Here is a 24346-nt window from a genome sequence, read left to right on the forward strand (position 1 = left end):
TGATGTACTGGGCTGATCCACTGCCTTTTGTAGAACGTTTTGTTCATTGGTCATTGGTGTTCCCGTACCAGGCCGTGATGCAGCCAGTCAATACATACCCCACCACACATCTATAGAAGTTTGCAGACTCCAAAGGAAGTAGTGGTGCTGCCGTGCTCTCTCTTTGCAATTGCACTTGCATGCTGAGTTCCCCAGGAACTGTTGTTGGTGATGTATATCAAAGACTTGGATGAAAATGTAGATAGCTGCATTAATAAGTTTTGAGAATGACAGAAAGATTGATGGAGTTGCAGACAGTGAAGAAGGTTGTCAAAGAGTTCAGCAGAATATACAGTACAGTATAGGTGGAGAAACGACAGATGGAGTTGAACTGAGCAAGTGTGAGGTGGTTCACTTTGGAAGTTTAAATATAAGGGGAAAGTGCACAGTTAATGACGAGGCCCTCAACAGCATTGATGCATAGAGGGATCTTGGGGTCCAGGTCCATAGCTCCTTAAGAGTGGCCACACAAGTTGATAGGGTGGTAGAGAAGGCATAAAGCATACTTGCCTTCATTGTTTGGAGCAGTTTTAGAGTAAGGAAATCATACCGCAGCTATATGAAACAGTGGTCTCCAACCACCAGGCTGCAAAGCATGCGCTACTGGGCCGCGAGGAAACGATATGATTTGGCGATGTGACCGTGTTGCCGTCTCGCCGGCTGGCGCCTTCTTGCCCAGAATCTTGGCGGCAGAAACATTGCCAAATGTAACTGACCAAAAAACATTTTTCTTAAAGGAAAATGTTTTAGAAAAAGGATGGTATGTAATTTTCGTGTAGATAATTTTAACATGTAAAAAAGCCAGGAAAAAACCAAAAGGCCAAATGAATTTTCTGACGCCAGCCGCATTGGAAAAAAGCCCAATTTCTGGGATTGGAAAGTCAATCTGGTAACCCTGTATGAGTCAGCCGCACCTTTCCTCATTCCCTGTCACGCCCACTGTTGAACTTGAACGCACGTGAGGTCATTACGCACGCATCATCCATGTCAGCACGGGAAGAAGATCAACTCCTCAAGCTTGCAAATGATGGCGGGCTGAAAAGTATGTTTGACATAACATCTCTGCCAGCATTCTGGATCAAAGTCAAGGCCGAATATCCTGAGATAGCCACAAAAGCACTGAAAGCTCCAACCAATGAAGGCAAGTATGCTTTATGCCTTCTCTACCACCCTATCAACTTGTGTGGCCACTCTCAAGGAGCTATGGACCTGGACCCCAAGATCCCTCTATGCATCATAACTGAAAACGCTTCCATTTCCAACATCATATCTCTGCGAAGCGGAATAGACTGGACATAAGGAACCCCCCTTCGATTATGGCTGTCTCCCATCACCCCTCGATGGCACCGTCTTGTTGCAGGGAAACAAGCCCAGGGCTCCCACTGATTCACCAATATTGGTGTGTTGCAATTATTTTATATGTTCATACGAGGAAAATATGCGCTGTGTTTTCAATATCCAAACGTTACTTAAAATGTTATGATGCTATTGACTTATCACTATATTCATGCGAGGAAAATATGTGCTGTGTGTTTAATATTAAATCGTTAGATAAACCCTTTTAGAAACGAAATTGAGTTTATTAGCCACTTATAAGTGACTTATAGTTGACATCACCTATATTCCGGTCGTGATTAACACCCCCCCCCCCCCACCCGTCGGCCGGTCCGCAGTGCAAAAAAGGTTGGGGACCCCTGATATAAAACCTTGGTTAGGTTGCAAATAGAGCATTGTGTGCAGTTCTGGTCACCCCATTACAGGAAGGATGTGGAGGATTTAGAGAGGATGCAGAAGAGGATACCACTTGGATTAGAAGGCAAGGTTCAAAAAAACTTGCATTATTTTCTCTGGAGCGTTGGAGGCTGAGGGACAGAGCTGATAGGAGTTTATAATATCAAGAGAGGGATAGATATAGTTACCAGCTGGCATCTTTTACCCAGGGTTGGAATGTCTAATACTAGAGGACATGAAGTTAAGGTGAGTAGGTTAAATTCAAAGGAGAAGTAGGGGGCATCCCTCTCACATTGGAACACCTATCACCTTGCACCTCTCAGTCCTGATGAAGGGTCTCAGCCTGAAACACCAACTGTTTACACTTCTCCATAGATGCTGAGTTTCTCCAGCATTTTGTGTGTGTTGCTTTGGATTTCCAGCATCTGCAGATTTTCTGATGTAGGGGGCAAGTTTTTTTTACCCAGAGAGAAGTGGGTGCCTGGAATGGGCTATCAGAGGTAGTGGTGGAGGCAGATAATGATAGAAGTGTTTAATAGCCTGTTAGATAGACACATGACACATGACTATGGGCAATCCACACCAGGGATGCATAAAAAGAGTTCCCTTTCAGTCAGGTCCACATTAAGTCAATCTTTGAGCCAGTTTTCTCTGAGTTGGACAATTCACATCAGGGGTACATAAAAAGAGCTACTTTTTAATCAAGGCGGTGATGGAGATTTTGAAGGCAGAGTTTTGTGGCAGCTTCTCTGAGTTGAGGAGCGACCAATCAGCAAGAGGGATTTATAAGAAAGGACCAATAAAAATAATCCAAGTGCAAGTAGAGCAGCCATTCTTTGAGTGGCCATTCTATTGAGGATGCCAGTCTTTGAAATGGCTTTGGCTCATCAAGCTTAGGCAAGATCAGGTTTGTGTGAGGTACATTGTCTTGTAAATGTCTCTCCCTCCCTCTCTCCCTCCCTCTCTCCCTCCCTCTCTCCCTCCCTCTCTCCCTCCCTCTCTCCCTCCCTCTCTCCCTCCCTCTCTCCCTCCCTCTCTCCCTCCCTCTCTCCCTCCCTCTCTCCCTCCCTCTCTCCCTCCCTCTCTCCCTCCCCCTCCCTCCCCCTCCCTCCCCCTCCCTCCCCCTCCCTCCCCCTCCCTCCCCCTCCCTCCCCCCTCTCCCCCCCTCTCCCCCCCTCTCCCCCCCTCTCCCCCCCTCTCCCCCTCTCCCCCTCTCCCCCCTCTCCCCCCCTCTCCCCCCCTCCCCCCCCCTCTCTCCCCCCTCTCTCCCCCCCTCTCTCCCCTCTCTCCCCTCTCTCCCCCCTCTCCCCCCCTCTCCCCCCCTCTCCCCCCCCTCTCCCCCCCTCTCCCCCCCTCTCCCCCCCTCTCCCCCCCCTCTCCCCCCCCTCTCCCCCCCCTCTCCCCCCCCCTCTCCCCCCCCCTCTCCCCCCCCCCTCTCCCCCCCCCCTCTCCCCCCCCCTCTCCCCCCCCCCTCTCCCCCCCCCTCTCCCCCCCCCTCTCCCCCCCCCTCTCCCCCCCCTCTCCCCCCCCCCTCTCCCCCCCCCTCTCCCCCCCCTCTCCCCCCCCCTCTCCCCCCCCCTCTCTCCCCCCCTCTCTCCCCCCCCTCTCTCCCCCCCCTCTCTCCCCCCCCTCTCTCCCCCCCTCTCTCCCCCCCCTCTCTCCCCCCCTCTCTCCCCCCCTCTCTCCCCCCCTCTCTCCCCCCCCTCTCTCCCCCCCTCTCTCCCCCCCCTCTCTCCCCCCCCTCTCTCCCCCCCCTCTCTCCCCCCCCTCTCTCCCCCCCCTCTCTCCCCCCCCCTCTCTCCCCCCCCCTCTCTCCCCCCCCCTCTCTCCCCCCCCCTCTCTCCCCCCCCTCTCTCCCCCCCCCTCTCTCCCCCCCCTCTCTCCCCCCCCTCTCTCCCCCTCTCTCTCCCTCCCCTTATTTGCTCATGGAGTGCACAGTACAGTGATAATGGCTCCAGAAGCAGTGTTTTGTACTGTATGTGGGAAGTGTGGGAGACCTCCAGTCTTCCAGATAAATGCCTCTGTGTCAGGTGCACGAGCTGCAGCTCCTGAGAGAATGTATTGAGGAACTGGAGCTGCAGCTCGATGACCTTCAGCTCATAAGGGAGGCGATAGACAGGAGCTACAGAGAGGTAGTTACCCCTAGTTTTCAGGAGACAGGTCATTGGGTGACTGTCAGGGGAAGGAGGGGGAATGCACACCTGTGGCCATTCTCCTCAATAATAAGTATACTATTGAGGGGGATGACGTGCCGGAGGTGGGGTGAGGGGAGAGCCACAGTGATTGTGTCTCTGGCACTGAGTCTGGTGCTGTGGCTCAGAAGAGCAGAGAGGTGAAGAGGACTGCAGTGTTGAGAGGAGATTCCATAGTCAGAGGAACAGAGATGAGGTTCTGTGGGTGTGATAGAGGCTCTGCATGGTATGTTGTCTCCCTGGTGTCAGGATCAGGGATGTCTTGGATTGGGTCCATGGCAGGATGAGGGTCAGCAGCCAGCAGTCCTAGTGCATATTAGCACCAGTGATATAGGTAGGCAAGCTGAGGAGGTCCTGAAGAGAGATTTTAGGGAGCTAGGTAGAAAGCTGAGAAACAAGACCTCCAGGGTAATAATCTCTGTATTGCTGCCTGTTCCACGTGCCAATGAGGGTAAGAATAGATTGGTTTGGCAGGTGAATGTATAGCTGAGGAACTGGTGCATGGGGCAGGGGTGCAGATTTATGGATCATTGGGATCTCTTCTGGGGAAGCTGTGACCTGTAGAGAAGGGACGGGTTACACCTGAACCCGAAGAGGTCCAATATCCTTGCTGGCAGGTTGGCTAGGGTTGTTTGGGTGGGTTTAAACTAATTTGGCAGGGGGAGAGAAACCAGAGTGATAGTGCTGAAGGTGAGGTAGTTGGTTTTCAAACAGAGGCAATGTGTAGTGAGACTCCTAGCAAGGAGAGGCTGATGGTAGGGAAAAATCGCAGTCAACAGGATGAGTGGCAATGTAAAGGGCGGACAAAATCAAAGAAGGTGAATACAGGACTAAAGGTGTTATATTTTTATTTGAATGCGCCCAGTATACAGAATAAAGTCGATAAAGTTGTAGCACAGTTACAGATTGGCATGCATGGTGTTGCAGGCATCACTGAATCATAGCTGAAAGAAAGATTATAGCTGGGAGCTTAATGTCCAAGGATACACATTGTATCAAAAGCATAGGCAGGAAGGCAGAGGGAGTGGCATGGCTTTGTAGTAAAAAATGAAATTAAATCATTAGAAAGAGGTGACATAGGGTTGGAAGGTGTTAAATCATTGTGGATAGAGCTAAGTAACTGCAAGGGTAAAAAGACCCTGATGGGAGCTATATACAGACCCTAAATAGTACTAAGGATGTGGTCTACAAGTTACAACAGGGGATAGAAAATGCATGCCAAAAGGGGTACACCAAGAGGGGAACTTTCTAGAATACCTACAGGATGGGTTTTTAGAGCAGCTAGTGGTTGAACCCACCAGGGAATCGGTTGTTCTAGACTGGGTGTTGTGCAATGAACCAGAATTGCTAAGAGAGCTTAAGGTAAAAGAACCCTTAATTCAATTATAAGTCACTTATAATTCAATAGCATCATAACATTTTAAGTAACGTTTGGATATTAAATAGTGCATATTTTCCTCGTATGAACATATAAAATCATTGCAACACACCAATATCGGTGAATCAGTGGGAGCCCTGGGCTTGTTTCCCTGCAACAAGATGGTCCCATCGAGGTAAAGGAATGGACTAGCTGTGATGAAATGGTAGAACAGATTTGATGGGCTGAATGGCTAATTCTGCTCCTATATCTTATAGTCTTATGAATACAGAAGGATATGTATTATGTGCATGTGGAAGGGATTTAGTTTAAATTGTGATTGACACAGATATCGTGTGCTGAATACCCTGCTCCTGTTCTGTTCTGTGGTGATGCTGGCCGACATGAAGTGGGCTGCAAGGGCCCAGAGCCACGGCCCACTGGGGGGAGACTGCAGGCCTGAGAAGGGTTGGAGTGATGTACAGTGTCCAAGGTGGGTAGGGAAATGGTAAGTGGAGGCTAACCTTGGAGCTGTGGAGTATTGAGGAACAGAGCGACCTCCGTACACAGGAAAGAGGAGTCACTTAGTCCCTCATACCTACCACACCATTTTGTGTGATCATGGCTGATCTATACTGGCCTCAACTCCTCATCTGTGCCTTTTCTCCACACCTTTGATTCTACCTCCATAGTTATCTTTAAGATCTGGCTTTTTGTAGCTGCCAGGGCAGAGAGTTCCAGAGATTCACCACACTCTGAGGGAAGAGTATTGAGGAGCTAAAGGACCCTAGTACACACATCTAAAGATCCCTGAAGGTGGCAGCATAGTTAGGTAGGCTGGTGAAGAAGGCTTTCGAAAACCAGGAGACACAAGACACTGCATATATGCACATGCATACACACCATGCTGAAGGTGCTTAGTGAGTCAAGCACTGTCTGTGGAGGGAAAGGTGTTATCAATGTTTCAGGTTGGAAACTCTTTATCAGGACTACAAATACCTGTCTTCATTAACTGGGATATTAAGCATAAGAGCAAGGGGTACAGTTTTGGTTTCAGCCTGAAATACCGCCTGTTCATTTCCTGACCTGAAGAAATGAACATTTTGTGTGTGTTGATCAAGATTTCCAGCACCTGCAGAATCTTTTACGTCTTCATAAAACATTGATTAGGCTGTAGGTAGAGTACCATACAGTTTTGGCTGTCACAGCACAAAGACAGAGCATAGTGTACAGGAGAGGGTGTAGAGGAGATATACCAGTAACATTGCCTCAATTGAAATGTTTCAATTATGGTGGCCAAAGGGCTTTCCATGTGCTCCATCTGACCCTGCACCAAGAAACCATGAGAAATAATTAGCCACGAGTCCAGGGCCAGGTTGGGGAAACTTTCAGTAAGATTATCAATGGGCCTAATCTTGCCCACAATATCAGCTGTGGCCTCACTTGCTGAACTGCATGTCCAGGACACCAATCTCTCAGATTGTCACTGACATTTATAAGATTATTTAAATCACTAAAATTGAAAACATTTAAAATCCAAAGCCCTGGTGCTCTGAAAGAATAAAGACTGTGTTAGAACCATATCATTCTTCCAGGCCCCACACATCACTATAAGTCCAATGCAGTGGCTGGGCTTGTTATCAGCAGTGAGCCCAGAAGTAACAGACATAAACGCATTTGATGAACTGGCCTGATGCATCACAATTTAAATTTAGCAAAGATAAGTGAGAAGTGAAACCATCTGGGAGGAAGAAGATGTGAGGCCGTCATTCAAATTTTGCATGTGGAGGGTTTGTAGGACAGACAACGAGGGGCAGGCTGTGCACGTATCTGAAGGTGTGAGGCACCAGAGGTCCCGATGCTGATGCCCTAGATTCCAGATTATCTACTGAATTTAAATTCCACAGCCGCCTGTGGATTTGAACTTGTCCAGGCGCTGGCTTCCCGATTTGTGAATTGAGGTCATGCATACAAATGCCAGGAATTGAAGATCACTTTGTATAGATTCCTGTCAGATTAGTAAATTGGTAAATACATTTATTATTATTACATGTCCCGAGGTGCAGTGGAAAATTTGTCTTGCATACCGGCCATACAGATCAATTCATTACAACAGTGTATTGAGGTGGTCCAAGGTCAGACAAAATACAGAATAAAGGGCTATAGTTACAGAGAAAGTATAGAGCTGGTAGAAGATCAGGTGCAAGGCCCCAACAAGGTAGATTGTGAGGTCAAATGTCCATCTTGTCATACAGGAACCTTTCAATAGTCTGATAACAGAGTCTTCAACTCTGTCTTCAGTGTTGAAGCTGTCATTGAGCAGGGTAGTACACAATTCAGGCTGTTGTATCTTCTGTCTGTTTGGTGAGGGGTGAGGAGAACATACTTGGGGTGGTTGGGATATTTGAGTATGCTGGCTGCTTTACTGAAGCAGTGAGAAGTACGGATAGAGTCCATGGAAGGGAGGCTGCTTTCTGTAATGTGCTGAGCTCTGTCCTCAATTCTTGGTAGTTTCTTGTGGTCTCTGGTAGACTGGTTGCCATACCAAGCCTTGATTACCTGGATGGATGCTTCCCATGGCGCAGTGATAAAAATTGGTGAGGGTCAAAGGGGACATGCCAAATTTCTTTATTCTCTTGAGGAAGTAGAGGTGCTGGTGAGTTTTCTTGGCTGTGGCATCAACATGTTGGAACAGGACAGGCTATTGATGATGTTGATACCTAGGAACTTGGAAGCTTTCAACCCTCTTGACGGCAGCACAGAAGCACATGCACCACCCTCCCCCTTCCTGAGGCCAAACTTCTGCTCTGATGACATTGACGGAAAGGTGATTGTCATGAAAATATGTTACTAAACTCTCTATCTCCTTCCTGTATTCCAACTCATTGTTATTTGAGAAGAGGCCCATGACAGTGGCGTTATCTGCAAACTTGTAGGTAGAGTCAGAGCAAAATTGTGAATATATAAGGAGTAGAGTAGGGGCTAAGGCTGCAGCCTTGTGGGGGCATCACAGTTGGGGATAGTTGTGGTTGAGGTGTTTCTGCTTGTGGTCAAGGATTCAGTTGGAAAAGGAGGCGTTGAGTCTCAGATCTAGAAGTTTGGTGTTGAATTTGTTTGGAATCATAATATTAATGGCAGGGCTGTAGTCAACAAACAATGGTATCACATAAGAGTCTATTGTCAGGATGTTCTAGAGATGTGTGTAGGGCCAGAGGTGCCATAGACCTGTTTTGGCAATAGGGAAATTGCAGTGGGTCGAAGTTGTCTGGAAAGCTGAAGTGAATGCATGCCATGCTGAGCCTCTCAAAAGCATTTCATGTTGGTGTCTCTCAGAGCCACTGGGTGGTAGTCATTAAAGCACTTGACCTCGTTTTCATTAGGCACTGAGATGATAGTGGTCTTCTTAAAGCAGGTGAGAACCTCAGATCCAAGTAATGAGAGGTTAAAGATGTCTGCAGGTACTCCTGTCTGCTGAACTGCACAGGATCCAAGGACTTGGCTGGGGCACCGTCCAGGCCCGTTGCTTTCCTGATGGATTCCTGTCCTTACAGGAGTTAATTACCCAGACTAGTAATCCAAACCCTTAGTGATGGCGACACATGAGGCAGTAGATGCTGGAAACCTGGAGTAATACACAAAAAGCTGAAGGAACCCATTGGGTCAGGCAGCATTTATGGTGGAATTGAACAGTTGATGTTTGTAGATTAAGGATCTTGACTCAAAACATTGATTGTCTATTTCTCTCCATAGATGCTGCCTGACCTGCTGAGTTACATCAGCATTTTATGTGTTGCCTTAGTATTGATATTGGTTTATTTATTGTTGCATGTACTGAGATTCAGCGAAAGGCTTTTGTTTCTGTGTTATCTGGGCAGATAATTTTATATGTGTATAAATACATAGAGGAAGTCTTAGACCATAACGTATAGGAGTAGAATTAGGCTATCTGGCCCATCGAGTCTGCTCCGCCATTCAATCATGGCTGATCCTTTTTTTTTTTAACCTCCTCCTCAACTCCAGTTCCTGGCCTTCTCTCCGTAACCTTTGATGCCATGTTCTATCAAGAACCTATCAATCTCTGCCTCAAATACACCCAACGACCTGGCCTCCACAGCTGCATGTGACAACAAATTCCACAAATTCACCACCCTTTGGCTGAAGAAATTTCTCCACATCTCTGTTTTGAAAGGGTGCCCCTTTATCCTGAGGCTGTGCCCTCTTGTCCTAGACTCTCCCACCATGGAAACATCCTTTCCACATCTACTCTGTCTAGGCCTTTCTACATTTGAAAGGTTTCAATGAGATGCTCCCTCATCCTTCTGAATTCCAGCGAGTACAGACCCAGAGCCATCAAATGTTCCTTGTATGATAACCCTTTCATTCCTGGAATCATCCTTGTGAACCTGCTCTGAACCTTGTCAAATGCCAGCACATCCTTTCTAAGATGATGGGCCTAAAACTGTTCACAATACTCAAGCTGAGGCCTCACCAGTGCCTTATAAATCCTCAGCATCACATCCCTGATCTTGTATTCTAGACCTCTTGAAATGAATGCTAACATGGCATTTGCCTTCCTCACCACCGACTCAACCTGCAAGTTAACCTTTAGGGTGTTCTGCACAAGGACTCCCAAGTCCCTCTGCATCTCAGACTCCTGGAGTTTCTCCCCGTTTAGAAAATAGTCTGCAGATTTATTTCTTCTACCAAAGTGCATGACAATGTATTTTTCAACATTGTATTTCATTTGCCACTTTCTTGCCCAATCTCCTAATCTGTCCAAGTCCTTCTGCAGCCTTCCTGTTTTCTCAACACTACTTGCCCCTCCACCAATCTTCGTATCATCTGCAAACTTGGCAACAAATCCATTTATTCCATCATCTAAATCATTGATATACAGCAGAAAAAGAAGCAGTCAACCACTAGTCACTGGCAGCCAAACAGAAAAGGATCGTTTTATTCCCATTCGCTGCCTCCTACCAATCAGCCAATGCTCTAACCATCTTAGTAACTTTTCTGTAATACCATGGCTCTTAACTTGGTTAGCTGCCTCATGTGTGGCACCTTGTCAAAGGTCTTCTGAAAGTCAAAATATACAACGTCCACTGCATCCACTTTATCTGTCCTACTTGTAATCTCCTCAAAGAATTCCAACAGGTTTGTCAGGCAGGATTTTCCCTGAAGGAAGCTATGCTGACTTTGTACTATCTTCTCTTGTGTCACCAACTACTTCATCACCTCATCCTTAACAATTGACTCTAACACCTTCCCAACCACTGAGGTCAGGCTAATTGGTCTATAATTTCCTTTCTGCTGCCTTCCTCCTTTCTTAAAGAGTGGAGTGACATCTGCAATTTTGCAGTCCTCTGGCACCATGCCGGAGTCCAATGATTTGTGAAAGATCATTTCGAATGCCACCACAATCTCTAACGCTGCTTCTTCAGAACCCTAGGGTGCAGTTCCTCTGGTTCGGGTGAGTTATGTACCTTTCGGTCTTTCAGCTTTTTGAGCACCTTCTCTCTTGTAACAGTAGCTGCACTCACTTCCCGTCCTTCACACACTACAACATCAGGCATACTGTTAGTGTCTTCCACAGTGAAGACTGACACAAAATACTCATTTAGTTCATCAGCATCTCCTTCTCCCCTGTTATTATTTCTCCTGCCTCATTTTCTAATGGTTCTATATCCACTCTAATTTCTCCTTTATTTTTAACATGCTTGGAAAAAAACTTTGATATTATTGCTAGCTTGCTTTCATATTTCATCTTATCCCTTCTAATGATTTTTTAGTTGTTCTCTGTAGGTTTTTAAAAACTTCCCAATCCTCTGTCTTCCCACTAATTTTTGCTTTGTTTTATGCCCTTTCTTTTGCTTTTACAATAGCTTTGACTTCCCTTGTCAGCCATGGTTGTACTATTTTACCATTTGAGTATTTCTTCATTTTTGGAATACACATGTCTTGCACCTTCCTCATTTTTCCCAGAAACTCACACCATTGCTGCTCTGCTGACATCCCTGCCAGCACCTCCTTCCAATTTACTTTGACCAATTCCTCTCTAATACCACTGTAATTTTCCTTTTTCCTTACTCCACTGAAATACTGCTACATCAGACTTTACTTTCTCCCTATCAAATTTCAAGTTGAACACAATCATATTGTGATCACTGGTTCCTAAGGGTTCTTTTACCTTAAGCTCCCCAATCCCTCCGGTTCATTACATAACACCCAATCCAGTATTGCTGATCCCCTAGTAGGCTCAACAACAAACTGCTCTAAAAAACTATCTCTTAGGCATTCAACAAACTCACTTTCTTGAGATCCATTACCAACCTGATTTGTCCAATCGACCTGCATGTTAAAATCTCCCATGACTGCCATAACATTGCCCTTTTGACTCCCCTTTTCTATTTCCTGTTGTAATTTGTAGTCCACCTCCCGGCCACTGTTGGGAGCTCTGTATATAACTGCCATCAGGGTCCTTTTACCCTTGCAGTTTCTTAACCCATCCTACAAGGAATCAACATCTTCCAATCCTGTGTCACATCTTTCTACTGATTTGATTCCATTCTTTACCAGTAGAGCCACACCACCCCCTCTGCCTACCTTCCTATCCCTCTGATATAACTTGTAACCTTGGGCATTCAATCCTTCAGCCACGATTCAGTGATGGCCACAACATCATACCTGGCAATCTGTAATAATGCAACAAGATCATCCACCTTATACTACGCGCATTTAAATACAACACTTTGAGTACCGTATTTGCTATCCTTTCTGATTCTGCATCCCTAATGATTTGGTACTCAGTCCGTTGGCTGCAACTGAGTCCCATCACCTGCCTGCCCTTCCTGACAGTCTGACTGCACGCTATCTTTACTTTTTTACCATCCATCCTATCCTGCGTCCCTTCACTCTCGTTCCCACCACCTTACCCAGTTACTTTGAAGCCTCCCCAACGGCTCTAACATAGACGAGATTGTTAAAGGAAACAGAGTGCAGAATATAGTGTTCCAGTTACAGAGAAGGTGCTTTGCAGGTCGACAATGAGGTGCTAGGATCATGACAAGGTAAAATGAGAGATGGAGAGTCTGTCTTGAAGGTGTGTGGATCGATGGATAATTTGCCCCTTTTAGATGAGGGGTGGGATCTGGGGTGATATGATAATCGCTCACACTGAACCTTCCCCTCCAGATCCCGAATGGAATCTGTCCCAAACTGCCCAAGCTAGGGCTTTCGCTCTTTGGAGCGAAGGAGGGTGAGACGAGACTTGATAGAGGAGTAAGATGCATGAATAGAGTGGATAGCCAGCACCCTTTTCCCCAGGGTGGCAATGGCTGATATGGGAAGACATTTTTAAGGTGATTGGAGGAAAGTACAAGGGAGATGTCAAAAATGTTTTTTTTAATACAGAGTGGTAAGTGCGTGGTCGGCACTGCTGGGAGTGTTGGTAGAGGTAAATACATGGACAGTTAAGACACTCTTAGGTAGACACATGGATGAAAGAAAGATGGAGGGCTATGTGGGAGGGAAGGTTAGATTGATCTTGAAGTAGGATAAAGTATAGCAACGACACTGTGGGCTGAAGGGCCTGTACTGTGCTGTACTGTTCGATGTCACCTGGACATGAAGGGCTCACCAGACATTTCAGGAAGTGTTGAACAGTCTCGGGAGTTAAAGGGAGCCTGAGCAGATTCCTCCCCTGAAGGTCTCCAGTGAGCAGACTGGATTCTACACCAACCCAATGGTTCTGTGGGCACATTCCCAACCTACTTTTTGTACCAGATTCCTGATTAATAACTGAGTTTAATTTTCACAACTGCCGGTATTGAAGACACTGCAAATGTCCCGCAGATAACAGATGGAATAATTTCAGGTAACATGGAGGAACTTGTGCTGCTGAGGTCATGGTGGAGGCAGGTACATTAAAGGCGTTTAACAGGCTCTGAGACAGGCACGTGAACATGCAGAGACAGGAGGGAGATGGACCACTTGCAGGCTGAAGAGATTAGGTGTCAACACAATATTGTGAAGTTTCATGTAACAATATTGGAGAAACTAACAAGGCTGAGGGCTGACAAGCCATTGGGATCCAATACTTGCACTTTCAGCTTTTAACAGAAGTGCCTGCAGAGGACAGTGAGACGAGAGGACCCAGTGGTTGGAATTTTTACAACTCACTAGGGTCTGAGGGGGTAGCAAAGACCGAAAAACAGCCAGCATGACTTCTTTGTTCTAAAAAGGAGGAAGTCAGAGGTGGGGAACTTCAGGGCAGTTAGTTTGACATTCATTATTGGCAAGGATCTAGAATCAATACTCAAAGAGGAAATAACTAATCATTTAGGAAAGCTGGCTATTCTCAAATCAACCTGGTTTTATGAAAGATGAATTACTTCTGACAAACTTGTTCAAATTCTTTGGGAATACGACAGGGAGAGAGGAACCTGTAGATATAGTGTATTGAGATTTCCAAAAACCATTTGACAAGTTGAGAACAGGGCAGTGGAATTAGTTTGCAATTCATGCAAGACTGTGAGCCCAAACTCCTTTCAGCCCTGTAACAATCCCAGACTAATCCCACTGCCCACTCTCTCCCCACAGTCTGTATCAGTCCCACACTAATTTCAGTGCCCGGCTCTCTCCTCATATCCCTGTATCATTCCTACAGCTCTGTATCAATTCCTGACTAATTCTACTGAACCGCTCTCTCCCCAAAACCCCGTATCAACCCAGACTGATCACACTGTCCTGCTCCCTTTCACGGATCGATACAGGTGGACAAGACTGAATTAGCAGTCTTTTAGATGTCTCTGTCCCTGAGTTCATGTCACCGAGATGCCTTCAGCACGTCGTTCTTTGTTACAAGAGCATTTGAGAACAAGGATGAAGGCATCTTGCTGAAATAATACAGGGTCTTGATGAGTCCCCAGTTGGATGATTGCCAAGATTTTCAGTCTCTTTAACCAAATGCCACAGAGGGAGTGAAGTGAAGGTTCACTGGACCCGTTCCAGGGGTGGGGACAGGGAGGCTGCCGATGTTCAGTCTGGAGTGAAACACAGTCTGCTGGGTGAACTCAGCAGGTTGAGCAGCATCTATTGAGGGAAAGGAATTGTCGACATTTTGGGATGGAGCTTTGCGTTGGGACTGAGAGGGGAGATGTAAGGTAGCCTGCGGTCTGTCTGGGATCAGGAGAGCCAAAGGTTCCAGGCCCTTTGGATTGGACAGCTTACTCCTACTCATTCACCATACTGTACCACTCCCCTCTCCCTCCCCTACATCCCCTACTCCCATTCCTCCACCCCACTTCAGCCTCTTACCGCCCCCCCCCCCAAACTCTGTCCCTGACTCCCCTCACTCTCCACCTCGAAACCTCCCCTCACCATCCTCCCATCCCTCAGGATCATGTAACCAAGCACCAGGCAGACTGAACCTGTCCCGAACCATCAGCTGACCCCCCCCCCTTACACACATACACTTGGCTCTGTCTTTTGAATTTAAGATTAATTCCATCTTCTCTCTGTTGAAGAGACCTAGACAAGATACAGACTTCACTGCTTTTGGTGTTTGTTCCTCTGGGGCTGACATGACACACAACTGTCCTCTGCTCTCTATTGTCTGGGCTCTGTGGTCAAGGCGTTTGATCTATGTCGAAGTTTATCCACTGTTGGTTCTGTACGCAGCAACACGAGGTGCATTGTATTCAAAATAAGGGACTAAATCATCCTAATGGCCAGATCGGCTCATTATTGTTGCTAAGCAATCGCATACTTTAAATAGCAGTGTCTACCTGAAATGTGTTTCAGTGTAATAGCAAACAAAACGGAAGTCAGCTGTTGATGTGAAGAATCGTCATGGAGATTGAATTTTATGATTTTGATTTGTTCATTTGTTCACCTTCTCTTGCTACCAAGATTTAATCTTTGAGTTATCTCCCTAAGAGGAAATTTCAGCCTTTCCCAAAGACAGTTAGGGAATTACAGGCGCATGGATTGCTTTGCTTTTGATGTGAATTTGGCTGATCTGATTGTAGCCCTACCCCTTAGTAACCTCTCACTCGTCTGCCATGTGGGACCTTGTCAAGAGCCTCAGTGAGGTCCGTGTAGACGCGCTGTCTCACTGGTACATTTAGTCATATCTTTGAAACATTCAGATCAGTCAGAAGGATTTTCTGCTTGTCAAAGCCACACTGACAATACCTTCATCTCCTAGGCTAGGGTAATTCTGAGCACTGACACCAGACTAACCAGCCTATAATTACTTGGCTTCCTCCTGCTTCTCTTCCAGAACGAAAATGTGTCATGTTTCTTATCATCCAGAGAAGACTTGCCAGAGATGATTTGTTGGATAATTTAGTCAAGCTCTTGAAATGCCATGGCACAGAAGGCTACAGGCCAAGTACTGTGATCTGGAATTAGTGTGGAGCTGTGTCCATGCCAACCATCAAGTACCTATCTATATTCATCTCAATTACCAGGATGTGGTCCGTAGCCTTCCCTGCCATGGCATATCAAACCCTCATCTAGGTGCTTCTTAGATATCGTGAGTATCTCTTCCTCCCCACTCCCTCAGGCAGACATTCCAGATTCCAAGATCTTTCTGGGGGAAGAATTTATTCCTCAGATCTCCTCTAAACTTTTTGTCCTGTACTCTAAACCTTTGTCCTCCCAATTTTGACACACCAAAGGACTTCATGATTCTAACATGATCTGCTTTTGTAAACCATGTCAATGCAGCCTTTTTTCATATTTTATAATCCCTTTGCATGTTTCCCAAAGCCAGATGTTCAGCTCACCGGCCTGTAGTTTCCTGCTTTTTTTCTCCCTCCCTTTTGAACAATGGAATTACATTTAACATTTTTCAGTCTAATGGAGCCTTCCCAAAATCTCAGGAATTGTAAAAAAACAAAACCAGTGCATCGACTTCCTCACTCACCACTTCTCAGACCCTGGGATAAAGTCCAACAAAAGCCAAAGGCCTATCAGCCATGGCTCCAACAATTCCCTCAGCGCCACTGCCCTCGGGATTGCCAATCTCCTAAACTCCCTCCTCTTTCGAGTTCCTAATTACTAGCTTCTTCTGGGATGTTGCTTGTAACCTGTTAAGTGAAGACTCAGTCAAAATTCTCGTTTAATTCATCTGCTATCTTCTGGTTTTCTATTAGTTCACCGGACCAGCACTTGTTAACCATTTTATAAATGTCAATAGAAGCTTTTGCTGTGTTTGTATTTCTAGCTGATTTTATCTCACACTAATATTTCCTTCCTGTTGGACTGTCAGTCATCTTTTGCTGTTTGTTCTGCTCTGTCCAACATCCTCAAACTGCTTTTATATAGTTCTCTGCTTTTCCCCTAGTTTTATATTCGAGCTGGGCCTATTGTTGCACGTCATCCATATAAACGATTTGGATGAGAATTATACAAGGAGTGTTTAGTAAGTTTGTGGACGATACTAAAATAGGTGGTGTCGCAGAGAGTAAAGAAAGTTATCAAAAATTACCGGGGGATCTTGATCAGCTAAGCAAGTGAGCCGAGGAACAGAAAATTGCTTTCAATGCGGATTGGTGCTGCATTTTAGGAAGTCAGACCCTAACGAATAGTAGGGTCCTGGGAAACATTGTAGAACAGGGGGACTTAGGAGTCCAAATACACCCTGAAAGCAGGATGTTGAAGAAAGTCTGACTCACTGGCCTTCATCAGTCAGGGCACTGAGTACAAGAGTTGGAAGGTTATGTTGATGTGACAATTCCTGGAGTACTGTGTACAGCTTTGGCCACCCTGTTATAGGAAAGGCATCATTAAGATGGAAAGTGTGCAAAGATATTGGCCACACATGGGAAAATCGGGGAGAAAAAGGGAGGAGGTCCTGAAGGGAGAATTCAGGGAGCTGGGTAGGAAGCTAAAAAGCAGGACCTCCACGGTAATAATCTCAGGATTGCTGCCTGTGCCACGTGCTAACGAGTGCAAGAATAGCATGATCAGGCATGTTAATGTGTGGCTGAGAGACTGGTGTAGGGGACAGAGCTTCAGGTCCCTGGATCATTGGGGCATCTTCTGGGGGAGGTACAACCCGTACAAAAAGGATGGGTTACACCTGAACCCAAAGGGGTCCAATATCCTAGTGGGCAGGTTTAATAGAGCTGTTAGTGAGGGTTTAAACTAATTTGGCAGGGGGATGGGAATCGGAGTGATAGAGCTAAGGAAGGGGAAAACAGAAATAAATCAAAGATGGCGTGCAACAGCGATGATAGAAAGGACAGGCAAGAGATGAGGCATAATCATAGCCAGTGGGATGAGTTACAGGGCAATAGAGGCGTGGTGCAGTTAAAACAGAAAGCCACAAATACTGAACTGAAAGTGTTATATTTGAATGCACGCAGTATAAGAAATAAAATGGACGATCTTGAAATTCAGCTACAGATTGGCAAGTATGATGTCGTGGCCATCTCTGAAACTTGGCTAAAGAATGGCTGCCATTGGAAGCTGAACATCCAAGGATATAAGGTGTATCAGAAAGATAGGTTAGTAGGCAGAGGGGTTGGTGTGGCCCTGTGTATAAGAAACAATATTAAATCATTAGAAAGGGGTGACATTGGATCAGAAAGTGTAGAGTCTCCATGGGTTGAGTTAAGAAATGGCAAGGGTAAAAGGACCCTAATGGCAGTTGTATACAGGCCTCCAAACAGCAGCCGGGATATGGATTACAAATTACAGCAGGAGATAGAAAAGGCATGTCAGAAGGGCAATGCCATGATAATCGTTAGGGATTTTAACATGAAAGTGGATTGGGAAAACCAGGCCAGTACTGGACCTCAAGAGAGTATTTGTAGAATGTCTAAGGGATGGCTTTTCAGAACAGCTTCTTGTTGAGCCCACTAGGGGATCGGCTGTGCTGGATTGGGTGTTGTGTAATGATCCAGAGGTGATAAGAGAGCTTAAGGTTAAGGAACCCTTGGATCATGATATGATCGAGTTCACTTTGAAATTTGAGTAGGAGAAACTAAAATCCAATGTGTCGGTATTTCAGTGGAATAAAGGAAATTACAATGGCATGAGAGGGCAACTGGCCAAGGTTGACTAGAAAGAGACACTAGCAGGAAGGACAGCAGAGCAGCAATGGCTGGAGTTTCTGCAAAAAATAAGGGAAATGCAAGACAGATATATTCCAAATAAGAAGAAATTTTTGAATGGAAGAAGGACACTACCACGGCTGTCAAGTGAAGTCAGAGCCAAAGTAAAAGCAAAAGAGAGGGCATACAAGGAAGCCAAAGCTAGTGGGAAGATAGAGGTTTAGGAAGCTTTTAGAAACTTGCTGAAGGAAACTCAGAAGGTCATTAGGAAGGAAAAGATGAATTATGAAAGGAAGCTGGCAACTAATATCAAAGAAGATACAGAAAGCTTTTTTAAGTCTATGAAGGGTAAAAGAGAGTTGAGGATAGATAAAGGACCAATAGAAAATGGCGCTGGAGATATTGTAATGAGAGACACAGAGACGGCAGAGGAACTGAATGCATATTTTGCATCAGTCTTCACAGTGGAAGACATCTGTAGTATACCAGACATTCAAGAGTGTTAGGGAAGTGAAGTATGTGCAGTGAAAATTACGACTGAGAAAGTGCTCAGGAAGCTGAATGGTCTGCGGGTGGATAAATCCCCTGGACCTGATGGAATGCACCCTCGGGTTCTGAAGGAAGTAGCTGGAGAGATTGCAGAAGTCCTAACAATGATCTTTCAAGAATAAATAGATTCTGGCATTGTACCGGATGACTGGAAAATCCCAAATGTTACTCTGCTACTTAAGAAGGGAGGGAAGCAGCAGAGAGGAAACTATAGACCTGTTAGCCTAACATCAGTGGTTGGGAAGTTGTTGGAATCAATTGTTAGAGATGAGATTATGGAATACCTGGAGGCATATGAAAAGACAGGCCAAAGCCAGCATAGTTTCCTGAAAGTAAAATCCTGCCTGACTAACCTACTGCAATTTTTTTGAGGAAATTACAAAGTAGATGTAGTGTACTTGGATTTCAGAAGGCCTTTGACAAGGTGCCACACATGAGGCTGCTTAACAAGATAAGAGCCCATGGAATTACAAGGAAGTTACTAGCAGGGGTGGAGCATTGGCTGATTGGCAGAAAACAGAAAATGGGAATAAAGGGATCCTATTCTGGCTGGTTGCTAGTTAACAGAGGAGTTCCACAGGGTTCGGTGTTGGGATGGCTGCTTTTTATGACGTCTGTTAATGATTTGGACGGTGGGATTAATGAATTTGTGGTTAAATTTGCTGATGATACAAAGATAGGTGGAGGAGTGGGTAGTGTGGAGGAAACAGAGAACTTGAAGAGAGACTTGGGGGAATCGGCAAAGAAGTGGCAAATGAAATACAATGTTGGAAAATGTATGGTCATGCACTTAGGTGTAAGAAATAATGAGCAGACTATTATTTAGATGAGAATTCAAAATGCAGAGATGCAAAGGGACTTGCGAGTCTTTGTGCAGGCTACCCTAAATGTTAACCTCCAGGTTGAGTCGGTGGTGAAGAAGGCGAATGCAATGTTGGCATTCATTTCTACAGGTATAGAATATAAGAGCAGGGTTGTGATGTTGAGGCTCTGTAAGGCACTTGTGAGACCACACTTAGAGTATTGTGTGCAGCTTTGGGCTCCTTATTTTAGAAAGGATATATTGACATTGGAAAGGGTTCAGAGAAGATTCATGAGAATGTTTCCAGGACTGAAGGGGTTACCAATGAGGAACATCTGGCAGCTCTTGGGCTGTATTCCCTGGAGTTCAGGAGAATGAGGGGGGATTTCATAGAAACATTCCAAATGTTAAAAGACCTGAACAGATTAGATTTGGCAAAGTTATTTCCCATGGTAGGGGAGTCTAGGACAAGAGGACAAGATTTCAGAATTGAAGGATGTCCATTTAGAACAGAGATGTCGAGAAATTACTTTAGTCAGAGGGTGGTAAATCTGTGGAATTCATTGCCATGAGCTGCTGTGGAGGCCAAGTCATTGGGTGTATTTAAGGCAGAGGTTCTTGATTAGGCAGGGATTCAAAGGGTATAGGGAGAAGGCAGGGGAGTGGGGATGACTGGAAGAATTGGATCAGCACATGATTGAACGGTGGAGCAGACTCAATGGGCCGAATGGCCTACTTCTGCTCCTTTATCTTATGGTCTTATAAATGGGACTAGTTTAGATGGGCATCTTGGCCAGCAGAGACAAGTTGGGCCAAAAGGCCTGTAGCCTCCATGACTACGGATGGTGAACTGAACCTTAAAACATTTCTTCCTTGAAGAGTAGTTATTCTAATAAATCTTCTCAAATGTCTCCATTATATCTAGGTCTACCAATACCCTAACAACATGCCACCAGCTCTGTCTTCATGTCTCCATAGCTGTCCCACTTTAAGGTCCAATGACTAGTCTCTTCTTCTTTTCCTCAAACTGAGGGTAAAATCCAATCTCATTATGATTACTGTTCCCCAGGAGGATCTTTACTCTAAGGCCATTAATTGATCCAGCCTCATTGCATAATGCCAGGGCTGGTACACAAACTAACCCAAAACATTGTCCATCTGGTCCACTGTTGCCCAACATTGGTGATGACTGTGACGGAAATGTCGATCATGCTGAGGTTCTCCGTACCGAGTCGAGTCAGGTGCAAAAGGCCACCAGACTTCCCTTCACACCTCGATACCACAGGCCTGACAGCTGCCAATGGTGGACACACAGGGCACTATGGTGATCTGGAAGTGTAACGTCCAGTGTCCATCTACTTCTCAAACCCACCCTCCAGGACCAGTCATCGACCTTTCAGCTGCCCGGTCCTAAGCTCCACAACTCCCTCATGGTCTCTTCATGGCTAGTTTGAATCATCTTGTCTCTCGGTGTCCAGGGTCAGTCAGGAGCACCATTCCCTGTGATGTCCTAGTGTTCTTCTCCCCCATAATCCCTGGGATGTCCTGACACCACAGCAGATAGTTCTTTCTCTGCCCGTTTACCCCTCTTCCTGGGTCTTGCTGCCTCCAAGACAAATGTCACTGATTTTCACTCCTCAGAGAGGCAACATCGGTTCACTTCTGGTGAGGACCTTTGCATTTTTCAGGGAGCTCCTGTTTATCACCATGGGAACGGAATCAGTAGGGACCAACACCAGGAAATTGATGATCACAAAATGGTTACAGCAGAGGTCACTTGGCCTGTTGACTCCATGTTGGCTCACTGCCAGAGCAAGTCCTTAAAAGAACTTGCTCTGGCAGTGAGCCGGGGGCTGTGTGGAGAGAGCAGGAACTAACATGACACACTTTCACAGAACTGACACTGACACATGAGGGGATATCTTCCTTTGATAACCAACATCGGCTTTGACAGATATCACTTTATTTATCACTGGTTCATGAAACAAAAGACTGGTGCATTTAGCTTTGGGTATCTTCCCTCGATCATAAGGCTCACATTAAATCAAGCTAAGCGACTTCTCACTTGGTTCAGGAGATGAATAATATTTGTGATCACAGTTCCAAGATATAGCGACCACTGGACAAAGTGTGACAGCTGGTACTTAGCATTAGACTGAGACTTGATGACACTCTAAAATGATTCAATAAACACACTCTGCAAATCCTCTCTGAACTGTTCCTGCAGAGGCAGGCGAGCGCTGATAGGACCTCAGGGAACAGGAGAGTGTGGAGTTGGCTGATAATGAGAATCACAATCAGAATTAGGTCTATTATCATTGTCTTGAATGATGTGAACTTTGTTGCTTTTCGGCAACAATACAGTGCAAAGGCATACAATTACTATAAATTACAAAATAAATAAATAGTGCAAAAATAGGAATAATAAGGCAGTGTTCAAGGGCCATTCAGAAATCTGATGGTGGAGGGGAAGAAGTTGGATATTCTCTTTTCAGCCTCCTGTCCCTCCTCCCTGCTGGTAGAAGCAAGAGGAGATCATGGTGAGGGTTCTTAGTGATGGCGGCCCCATGTTCTTGAGGTCAAGCAGGAATGGGATAATCACACAGGGAAAGGGAGACGGCAGGAATGGGATAAACACACAGGGAAAGGGAGACGGCAGGAATGGGATAAGCACACAGGGAAAGGGAGACGGCAGGAATGGGATAAGCACACAGGGAAAGGGAGACGGCAGGAATGGGATAAGCACACAGGGAAAGGGAGACGGCAGGAATGGGATAAGCACACAGGGAAAGGGAGACGGCAGGAATGGGATAAGCACACAGGGAAAGGGAGACGGCAGGAATGGGATAAGCACACAGGGAAAGGGAGACGGCAGGAATGGGATAAGCACACAGGGAAAGGGAGACGGCAGGAATGGGATAAGCACACGGAAAGGGAGACGGCAGGAATGGGATAAGCACACAGGGAAAGGGAGACGGCAGGAATGGGATAAACACACAGGGAAAGGGAGACGGCAGGAATGGGATAAACACACAGGGAAAGGGTGATGATTTCCTCCGGACACTCCGGCTTCTCCCCACATTCCAAAGGCAAACAGTTAATTGGTCAGTGGGGAGAGGGGAGGACAGGAGCTTAACGGTGCTAAGTGGCGTGTAGGGGTGACTGAGCCCACCCTCTCTGCCTGTGCTCGTGCTGTGACAGAGGGCTCCTACTCAGCGAGGCAGGGAGCCAGCACTCGGAAGGTGAATGCCCGGGTTTTCTGGGGAACTTATGCACTGGGGAGATGCACGTCCTTAGAACAGGAATGACTGGGTTCGTGCTCTAAAGGGATGAGGGATGAGCATGCGAGGCCTGTTATCAGCTGGTCAATTCCACCGCTCTCTGTAAGGATTTTGCACATCCTCCCTGTGATCGGATGGGTTGTCTGCAGCTGCCTCTCGCACTCCAAAGACATATGGGTTAGTAGCCACATGGGTGTAATGGGGCAGTGTGGGCTCGTTGGGCCAGAAGGCCTGTTACTCTGCTGGATCGCTAATTAAATAAATAAACAATACCTGATGTGTTTCTGCCTCAGTCCCTGACTGACTGACAGACCCCCGCAGCCAGCACAACTTCCCCCACCCTTATAGCAGTTGACAACTTCGTCCCAGGCTCCCCCAAATCCCTGTCTGGGCCTCTTCAAGCTCCACTGATTAACCCTCTTCCAAATTTCAGAGAGTAGCCCAGTCCCGGTCTGCCCCAGGCTGTGGGCTGGTGAGGGTCTTTCTACACCACTGAACAATGCACCTCAGGAAGTGAACCCAGAATCACTAATCCTCACTGCCGTCTGTCTCTCCAGATGAGGAGGATTATGAGTGTCCAACATTGCTTCACTTCGCTGCCAAGAATGGATTGGAACGCCTCACCGCCCTGCTCCTCGACTGTCCTGGGGCAAAGCAAGTCTCAGCCCTCCTCAACAGCCACGGAGAGAAGCCAGGGGAGGTGGCCAAGAGGTACGGCTTCCAGCGTGTCCACGAACTGATGGATAGATTCATGGTGAGTTACTTCTGTGCTGCTTTCACCTCTCACACCAGAGGGAACTCCCAGGCGAGGTCAGTCGGACAAAGACGTCCTGGTCCAATTCTGTGGTCAGCAGCAACAGGTTTGATGGACCAGTGACCTCAGACCACCTTTATCCCAAATCTGGGTGCTCAGGTCTGTTCAGGGACATCACCGGGGTCCAGTGCCAATGATGTCACCACACTGACTGAGCAACCAATCACGCTGAGGAATTCTTCCAGATGCCTGAAGCATCCTGGCCGCTCAGGGAGATTCCACACCAGAAGCGTGCCCTCCTCATCCAGGTGTCAATCAGTCAGGGCAGTGCACTTGGTTCTGATTCCAACATGTGAGTCAGTCCTGGTGACCAAGGACAACTTTCCTCCACACATGATCTTAGTTAATATTTTAGAGAGCGGTGAATGAGGATTGAAGTGCAGACAGGGAACCTCCCCACATTCTGGGGTATATCAATTCTCTTTGTCACCAGTACTTACTTTCTGGGAGCTTACTGTGCATGTGCTTGCTACACCAGCGCTGTGATTCTCCCCACATAATCACCAGCCCTTCCTCT

General features: G+C 46.4%; 1 protein-coding gene across 4 annotated transcripts in view; it reads left to right on the plus strand.

The window, feature by feature from the left end:
* Nucleotides 1-24346, plus strand: part of LOC140196776 (uncharacterized) — an 86405-nt gene that overhangs the window by 31537 nt on the left and 30522 nt on the right. For all 4 annotated transcript variants that reach the window (XM_072256546.1, XM_072256549.1, XM_072256547.1 and 1 more), the window contains exon 7: nt 23573-23769. In XM_072256546.1, coding sequence (XP_072112647.1) covers nt 23573-23769 — 197 coding nt within the window. The remainder of the gene's footprint in view (nt 1-23572; nt 23770-24346) is intronic.

The sequence above is a fragment of the Mobula birostris genome, chromosome 4 (assembly GCF_030028105.1).
Source record: "Mobula birostris isolate sMobBir1 chromosome 4, sMobBir1.hap1, whole genome shotgun sequence".
NCBI lineage: Eukaryota > Metazoa > Chordata > Chondrichthyes > Myliobatiformes > Myliobatidae > Mobula > Mobula birostris.